The sequence below is a fragment of the Melanostigma gelatinosum genome (genome assembly GCF_949748355.1).
Source record: "Melanostigma gelatinosum genome assembly, chromosome: 11".
NCBI lineage: Eukaryota > Metazoa > Chordata > Actinopteri > Perciformes > Zoarcidae > Melanostigma > Melanostigma gelatinosum.
In genome coordinates, this window is record NC_136644.1 from 27895860 (window position 1) to 27905859 (window position 10000).

General features: G+C 46.6%; 1 protein-coding gene across 1 annotated transcript in view; it reads right to left on the minus strand.

Annotated features, from left to right (window-relative positions):
- Positions 1–871: 871 nt before the first annotated feature.
- The window catches only part of polr3f (polymerase (RNA) III (DNA directed) polypeptide F), a 14765-nt gene continuing 5636 nt past the window's right edge, over positions 872–10000 (minus strand). Inside the window, exons 7-9 of the mRNA XM_079277952.1 lie at positions 1415–1522; positions 1096–1287; positions 872–1010 (exon numbers count right to left, since the gene is read on the minus strand). Coding sequence (XP_079134078.1) covers positions 933–1010; positions 1096–1287; positions 1415–1522 — 378 coding nt within the window. The 3' untranslated portion in view covers positions 872–932. The remainder of the gene's footprint in view (positions 1011–1095; positions 1288–1414; positions 1523–10000) is intronic.

Genomic DNA, 10000 nt, shown 5'->3' on the forward strand with positions numbered 1-10000 from the left:
TCATGACATCATGATTTGTTGATATTGGCCACAAAAACAAATATAATTTAAATATGAATAAATTGGACTGTAATTGTCTCAAAAGAACACCGACGTCATGAACGAGATATATTTTAACTACGTGGACAGAAAAATGTGAACAGTACAGACTTATTTGTTTGGGTTTGAAACCGGAAGTGACGTTACGCTGCGCTCATTAATAATTCATGAGCTCTTAATGTGACCTGCAGCCGCTGAGCCTCATGGGTAGTGTCGTGTTTAGTTCTCCCAACCAGTTAACAGGAAGTGACCATATTAGGACGTAGAGACGCAGTATACGTCTCTGGTAGAGACCTGTCAATCAGCGTGTAGCCCCGCCCTAAAGCATCCCCTGCTTTATGGTCTGTGTGACTCTAAATGGACCATAATGTACTAAATGAACATCATGCTGTATTGAAGAAGACTTGAAACTAGAGATTGAGACATAAACTCATGTTTACAATGTTTTCTGAGGTAATAAATCAAGAGAGAAGTAGAGTCATTTACTATAGACTTCTATACAACCAGAGGAGTCGCCCCCTGGTGGACACAATAGAGAATGCAGCTTTAACACATGAAGAACTGGCGGTTTGTCTCCGTTTTAACAGCTGCTGAGGCGCATGGGTAGTGTAGTGGTCAGAGAGAAAGCTTTGAGCTTCCTGGAGGAATCGGTCGATACGATCCTGAAGATGTAAAGTGTTGCGAGCACTCAGCTCCTTAACGACGTCTGATGGAAAAACACTGAGAACATCCGATCGCTGCAGTCAGTTGTTTTCATATTAGTCAATAAAAACATGAAGAAGCTCGTCCTCCATTTAGTGAGTTAGACTTCACTTCAAACACACCAGAAACATTTAGCTTTAATTTTTATTGAACTTTGAGATAAATACAAAACAAACGAGGATCACAAGCAGTCAGAAGTCCAACCACTCCGTCATGTAGATGCAGTTAGACGGAGAGATTTCTCCTCCTTCATGACAGTCGTCAAACACCTGAGGACAGAGAACAGGAAGTCAGGGTTCACCCCCAGAGGACACCCACCACGACCCAGTCCTTCACAATAAAAGCATGTGTTACCGGGCAGAGTCCGCAGGGCGTCCTGACGAGGCCCGTTGGTTGGATGACGGCGTTGACGCCGCGGTAGAGTTTCATCTGTCCGTCCACGCTGCCCACCGTTCCCTCCTTGGCGGCGATGACGGTCATTTCCACCTTCCCGTCGTAGATCAGCGTGTTCAGGATGGTCTCGATGTCGTCCATGGACAAGTCCACCTGTCACACACACCTGTCAATCAAACCTGGAGCAGCTTATTTATACTCAACTAAAGAGTCACGTTCAGACATCAAGTAAAACATGTGTGTGACGTCATAAAAGGAGGCGGGACTGTGAGAGCATCACCTTGCTGATTCCCAGCTCACAGATGTACTTCCACACTTCATGCGAGGTGGCGAAGGAGCTGTTTCTCTGAACCATGGGGCTCTGTTTGCTGTCCCTCGCTGCTTCAGCCTGAACACAACACAGATACGGTGAATACGGTGCAACAACAGTTAACCAAGTATTCATAATACCATTATAATATACATCGAGTACTTTTACTTTTGGTGCATTAGGTATACTTTGATGCTGATACTTTTGTACGTTGTTAATCAGTACTTCTTCGACTAAAGACTTGTGATTGAAGGATAATTTGATTTGAATACAGTAACTTCACAGTGAGACTCTCTGCTGCCACCTGCTGGTCTGAGACCGAACTCAACTCTTAAACAGACGTGCTGAGGACTTTGCTTCGTCCATATAAAAACACATACACACGTGTATATACATATATATAAATAAAAATGTCAAAGAAGTATTTTGATATGAAAATAAGGACAGCCAACCCAGAAAAGAGATGGATCATCAAAAGGGGAGAAATCATCCAAGTAACCAGGGACCAGGCGGGACCGCACATCCCATAACTTAAAGATTTACTATGCTAACATTGACAACTCAATCATGAGTAAATACGAGAGCATTGTAGCACTTAACAAACTCCATGCCGATGACCTACTGGCCCTAGCAGAAATCCAGCCTAAGTTAGGACTAATACCAGACATGCCAACTATGGCACTCCCAGGTCACCATCTGTTCACCAGCGATTTGACAGCACCTAACACAAGAGGCACATGCATCCATGTCAAGAGCAAATATCAAGCTACGCTCTTACAGCGGAGACAGCTCCTCTCTTGGGCACAGACTATCGGTGCATCTCCGGTCTGTCTTTGTTCCTCCTGCATCGCTCTGTTCTGCTCTTTAATGTAACGTTACTGTAGCGACGGAGCCTCTCACAGCTGTTAGCAGACTGTTGTGCTAGCTGGCTAGCTAGCTAGCGAGCTGTACCCAGCATGCCGTTCAGCAGTGAAATTTTATAAACGTACAATTATTAGTGTTACATATTGTTTATGTGTCACAAACTGTTGTGTCGTGGTGTTTTGTTAAAGAGCGTTAGTTGTGGGTTGTTAATTGTTGTTATAAAGTTATAACCATGACTAGGACTCCCTCTCAATACACTTAAGACAACTAGCTCCGACCGCAGCGCCCTTAGCGGCGAACAACATATTTAGCTGCCTGTTGAAGAGTGACAGCAGTTGTTTCGGTGTGTGAAAAATTGATATCATACGGGAAATTAAAAACGGTATAGCACTAGTAGGGACCAACAAATTCCTGATGGGTTGCGTCTACAGAAGTGGTTCTTCAACAGTGGCTTTGCCCCTCGACGAAGCTCTGCACAAAACGTTAGTGTGGGTGTGGGCCGCCAATAGTGGCTTCACACACAAGCTCATAGCAGGTGACTTCAATCACCCGGCCACCATATGGACACCAGAACCCACAGTCACACCGAACACAAGTCCCGACAGCCCACACTTGAAGTTTGTGGAATGCATAAGAGACACCTACCTGCTACAACACATCACAGAACCAACCAGATTCAGAATTGGACACACCCCCACACGAGACAACCTGATCTTTACCAATGAATTCGAAATGGTGGAGCAATTGTCCCTCCTCGACCCACTAGGGGCCAGCGATCACATTGGAATCTCGATCATATTCATCTTCGGCACCCGTCCCCCATCCAGTCTCAAAACTAGCTACAATTACAACAAAGTGAACTACGACGAAATGAGGAAGGAACTGGATCGGAGTCGTATGCTAGGAGGAAAATTGGCCCAGGAAGCAACAAACATCCTGGAGCAAGTACTAATGGAAACAGTTGCGAGGCATGCCCCATCTAGAACAACTAACCTAAATATAACTAAGACAAAACCTCCACGGATGAACTACAATGCACTTCGAAAAGCCAGAAGGAAATACCATGCATGGATACGTTACTTCAACACGAAAGACGGTCAACACTACCAAGAATACAGGAATTGGTTCTGAAGAAGCTGCGCTCACTTCGAACTGACAAATCAGCAGGCCCAGACCAGATCCATCCCCGGGTCCTGAACGAGCTGGCAGATACCATAGCTCTCCCACTAAGCATTATATTTATTACTAGCCTATCAAGCGGCGAGGTACCACAACAATGGATATCAGCCACAGTGACACCAATCTACAAGAAGGGCGACAAATCCAACCCAGCCAACTATAGATCCGTCTCGCTGACATTGGTGGTATGCAAGGTCCTGGAGCGTATTATGTCAGAGTTATGACAACCTCCAATGCGACTAGTAACATGGATTTACGTCGGGGAAATCAACAGTGACTAATCTCCTAGAGGCACTTGATATGTGGACGGAGGCACAAAGTCACAGTTTACCCGTAGATGTCATATTCCAAGACTATGCAAAGGCCTTCGACACAGTCTTTCACGAACGCCTCCTTGCTCAGCTTTCCTCCTTCGGCATCCAAGATAATATTCTGCTATGGATCAGGAACTTTATGACAAAGAGAAGACAGCAAGTAACAGTTAACGGGAAGCTCTCAAACTGGACTGAAATAACTAGCGGTGTCCCACGGGGTTCCGTCCTGGGCCCGCTACTGTTCATCCTCTTTGTCAGTGACATTCCCAGTCTCCTCAGGAACTTCATATCCATGTTCCCCGACGATACAAAAATCTACCAAGCCATATTGGACGCCCACAAACTTCAACACACAAGTCTTCAAACTGATCTCGATCAACTCCAGGCCTGGTCAGTTCTGAAGCAAATGCGCTTCCACCCCGAGAAATGCAAAGTCTTGCACTTCAGACACAACAACCCCGTTCTGACCTACACAACGATCAGTGCAGACGGAGTTACACATAGGGTTGCACGGTGTATCGATACTAAAAAGGTACCGCGGTACCTGTCCGTTAAAAACGATACTGCATATTTTTAGTATCGATACTTTGTTAAAATAGCGCGATCAGAGCGCACTCGCTGCTCCCGCTCCCTGTCATGCTGCCTGCAGGCATGCAAGGGGGCGGTGCTGCCCAGCGCACTCACAGCGCGCACACTCACAGAGAGTGATCACAGGGGAGACATGCAGGAGCTTTTACAGACAGTCCTCGGCTTGTTGGAAAACAAGATGCCAGAAGTATCATCTGGAAGTACTTTGGCTATATATATGGCTATATTGCAGACAGTGAAGGAAAGCCCACTGACCTACAGAGACCCGTCTGCGAAACGTGTTTCAGACCAAGTGAGGCAACACGTCTAACACGGCAAAGCACCTTTCAGACAGACACCCCCAACCTTTAAAGAGTTCAAAGAACGACAGGTAAGCACATGTGATTATAAACATGAACACCCCCGAGCTCACCCATAGACAGCTAACACAAGGAGCCTTAGCCTAGTCTGACAGCAAGCCTATATGATCATGAGGTCACAATGCACACAAACGTGCACTAAATGAAACACAATTCATGCAAAATGGCTCCACGCTGGTGGAGCCTGAGGGTGGATCTTGAGCTAATTATTTATATTTTTAGTTAATGAAAAAATAATTATTCCATGAATTAAGATAAAACATGAAGTGAAAACTAGGGCTGCAACAACGAATAGATAATAATCGATTATTAAAATAGTTTTCATTATCGATTCGTTGTGTCGCGCGATTATTACGCCGAAAAAAAGAGCGGAGCGGAGCAGTTGTTGGGAAGTGGAGCTTCTAATGACGACCAAGACACGTCTGGTTATGAACGGAACACTTTACTTCCTGAAAACTGTAGTTTAACAACTGTTACAGTGAACAGACCGACATATACGTTCGGTTTTCACTTATCGTTGTCATTGTTGCCGTGAATAAGCACGTATCATGCTACTTCCTGTCTCTTCACGGTAAAATCACTTCCGTGTTCATGCTCTTCACAATAAAAGTAAACATGCGATCAAACAATTTACAACAGAGGAAAGAGCATCGACCCGTAACGTTGTTCTGAAACATGGCGGAGGAATCAGTACGACCTCAGTGGTCCACGGTGTGGGAGCATTTCACACTTAATACATTTAAAAGTGTGTTCATTGCAAGATATGCAAAAGCAACATGATATGGCACGGGAGCACCACGGTGATGATTCAGTTTGTGAGTGTAGTGCAGAGAACAAGTTCTGACGTTCAAACTAATCCTGTTAAGTTTTCTGATTTGTATTTTTCTTTATTTTTCATAAATTATTTATTGTTCTGACAGCTCAGGTCCCTTTAAACTAAAATATACATATTTTTGTGCACGTGTATGTTTATTGTGTTCGTCCATTTGTTTTTTAATTATTACTTTAACAGCTCAGGGATGTTCAAGCAGCAACCTGTTTGTGCACTTTCTGAAGATAATAATAATGCATTTTATTTATATATAAACTCAACAACTTCTCTGCTCCTCCGTGTATCTCAGCCATCAAAACACTTGGACTCCTCCGTCGGCCCCGGTACATCCACAGAGCCTCCCGCAGAAAGTTTGTTTACTCCTGGCCTGATCGCTCCACTCTTTCCATCCCCTCCCTCTGGTCAGCCGAGCGCACCACCGCAACTCCTGCACATCATCACCACAACAATCTGCACGAGCGAGTTGCCTGGCTCCGCCCCCTTACCAGAGCACCCCAGCCTGCCCAAATTCATCCACATCTCAAAATTGCTCTGTTTAACACCCTAAACAACACGGGCCTCTTACTCAGTGAATTCATAACTGACAATAAACTGGATTTTCTCTGTTTGACCGAAACATGGCAAAACCAACTGGACTACTTTTCACTAAACCAAACTACACCCCCTGGATATTCATACATGGATAAGCCACGCCTCCATGGGCGTGGTGGTGGAATAGCCACAATTTTTCGGAAAGACATCACTACAACTGCAATAACCATCCCGGCTACCTCCTCATTTGAACACCTTGTTTTTAAACTGTCTGGTGCCAAACCCCTGGTTACTGCAGTCATTTACCGGCCCCCAAAACCTAACCCTGCTTTCCCCTCTGACCGGTCTGAATTTCTCACACAACTTTGCGCCATCTCTCCATCCATTTTGCTATTCGGTGATTTTAACATTAAACGTCGACTCATCTGACTCCACAACTTCTACAGAACTCCTGGACATCTTTAACTACTTCAACATCACCCAACATGTTGACTTTCCCACCCATAACAAAGGACACACACTTGATCTGGTCTGCACATCCGGCATTACCATCAGCAATCTAACCAGCATCTACCTCACCATCTCTGACCACCTGGCTATCACCTTGGACATAGACATCCCCACCCCCCATGTTAAGCAGAATCACCATAACATTCCGGAACATCAAGTCTATCAACATCTCCTCGCTCTCCTCCACCTTGGCTGCCACTGTCTCGGCCTCGATTTCGACTGCCTCCCCCACTGCCCTGGTCAAGTACGGTACTATAATGATGCACTCTCCACCTGTCTTGACGTCATCGCCCCCAAAAAATCCAAACTCATCTCCTTCACCCACTCCGCCCCCTGGTACACTGACCGACTTAGTCTCCTCAAAGCGCAGGGCCGTCAACTCGAACGTCTTACAAAAAAAACTGGACTTACTGATGCCTTCAAACTCCACCAACAACAATATAAAGATGCCCTGAACACCGCTCGCTCCTCTCACTACTCCTCCATCATCCAATCTGGCTCCAACAACCCCAAAACGCTTTTCTCCACCATCAACAAACTCCTCAAGCCCATGGACACCATCTCCACCTCCTTCACCACCAGCAAATGCAACTCATTTCTATCCTCAAACGACAAAATCATTGCAATACACAACCAGCTGGCAGCCCCCTCCACCCCCCCCCCCCCCAAGCCCTCAACATGACTCTCCCCTACTTCCAAGCCACTCACTCTCATCCTTCAGTTCAATCACTGAAATGGACCTCTCCTCTATACTCTCCAGCATGAAGACCTCCACCTGTGCCCTTGACCCCCTCAGTCAAAGCCTGCCTCCTCACACTCTCCCCTCTCATCACCAACATCATCAACTCCTCACTGTCTTCAGGTCTCTTACCCCACACACTCAAGATCGCTGCTGTCACCCCCATGCTGAAAAAACCTGGTCTTGACCCCGACATCCCCAACAACTACCGGCCCATCTCCAACCTCCCCTACCTGTCCAAAGTCCTTGAGAGAGCTGTTGCATCACAACTCAAGTCCCACCTCAATCTCCATAACCTCTACGAACCCTTCCAATCCGGCTTCCGTTCAAAACACAGCACAGAAACCGCACTGCTGAAAATCACAAATGACATACTTCTCTCTGCTGACTCTGGATTCCTCACCATCCTCCTTGACCTCAGCGCCGCCTTCGACACCATCAACCACTCCATCCTCCTCTCACGTCTCCAGTACTCCCTTGGCATAACTGGCACTGCCCTCTCCTCTCATATCTCTCATACTGACAGTCACCCACGGTGTCCCCCAAGGTTCCGTGCTTGGTCCCCTCTTCATCATTTACATCCTTCCCCTTGGCCAAATCATCCGTCGTCATAGTCTCAACTTCCACTGCTACGCTGACGACACCCAACTCTACTTCTCCACCAAGACCATCACCTCCGTCACCCACTCCACTCTCACCACCTGTCTCACTGATATAAAATCATGGATGCAACAGAACTTTCTCAAACTCAACTGCAACAAATCTGAAATACTCATCAGCCCTAACTCCCTCACCCGTTCAGCCCAGCCCTTCTCCCTCAACATTGATGGCTCCATCGTCACCCCCTCCACCCAGGTCCGCAACCTCGGTATCATCCTCGACCCCACCCTCTCTTTTCTACCCCACGCCAACCACATCACCAAAACTGCCTTCTTTCACCTCAGGAACATTGCACGCCTCAGACGCTCCCTGTCCTCTCCCACCACCGAAATTCTCATCCATGATCTTATAACCTCCAGACTCGACTACTGCAACAGCATCCTCTACGGTTCTCCCAACAAAATCATCAATAAACTCCAATATGTTCAGAACTCCGCCGCTCGACTGCTCACTTCCACCCGCCGCTATGATCACATCACCCCGGTCCTTCACAACCTCCACTGGCTCCCGGTCAAATACAGAATAGTCTTCAAAATACTACTCACCACCTACAAAGCCCTCCGTTGACTTCCGGAGAGGCCACACTCAACACCCACCACTGACCATCAATGGTGCTGATATAGAGAGAGTGAGCAGCACCAAATTCCTGGGGGTGGACATCAGTGAGGACCTCTCGTGGACAGCCAACACAACATCACTGGCAAAGAAAGCCCAGAGGCGCCTCTACTCTCTCCGCAAACTGAAGAAGGCAAGAACACCACCACCCATCATGTGCACCTTTTACCGAGGCACCATTGAGAGCATCCTGACAAACTGCATCACTGTGTGGGGCGGAAGCTGCACTGACTACAACAGGAAAGCCCTGCAGCGCATAGTGAACACAGCTGGAAGGATCATTGGTGCCTCACTCCCCTCCCTGCAGGACATATATGACACTCGCCTCACCCGCAAAGTGACCATGATTGTGCGACTCCAGCCACCCCTCACACAGTCTCTTCAGCCTCCTGCCCTCTGGGAGAAGATACCGGAGCCTCCGTGCTCGCACCACCAGACTCTCAAACAGCTTCGTCCACCAGGCTGTTAGGAAGCGGAACTCTCTCCCTCCTCTCTTTTAAGACTCCCCACGTCCAACTGCTGCTAAATACAGATTGATAGCTTTTTTGTTTTTTTCTCTTATTATATATATTTATTGTCTAAATGTTTTTTAATCTATTGCACTGTATTCACTTTATATGTTTATATGTTGGACTAGAGAGAAATGTATTTTAAACTCCCCTGTATGTTCAGTACATTGTGGAATTGACAATTAAGCAAACTTTGAACTTTTGAACTTTGAACAACCTGGCCCCTCCCTACCTGTCAGACCTCCTCCCCCTCCACGCCCCAACCCGTTGCCTCAGGTCCACAGGTGCAAACACTCTGAAGACCATCAGGACCAAGAGCCGGACCTGGGGTGACAGGGCCTTCTCAGCCGCTGCACCTCCCCTCTGGAACGCCCTCCCCATCCACATCCGTGAGGCTCCCTCCCTACCATCATTCAAACAAGCCCTCAAAACACACCTCTCCAACCTCGCCTTCACCTGCACCCTACCCTCCATTACCCATTCAGCGCAGCTTCTCCAGTTATTCTTTTTTTTGTTTTGTTTTGTTTTTTGTGTTTGTTTGTTTGTTCAAATGTCTCAGCCCTGTAAAGCGTCTTTGGGTATCTTGAAAAGCGCTATAGAAAATTGATTTATTATTATTATTATTATTATTATTATTATTATTATTATTATTATTAACCCTAGTGACACATACCCTCGAATCAACAGAAGCAGAGAAAGATCTTGGTGTAGTGATCGACCTTAAACTGAGCTTCCAAAAACACATTCAAACTCAGGTGAGCAAGGCCAACCGCTCACTGGGTGCCATCAAGCACACTTTCAAAGCAATGGACAAGACATCATTTTTACACCTCGACAAGGGACTCGTCCGCCCTCA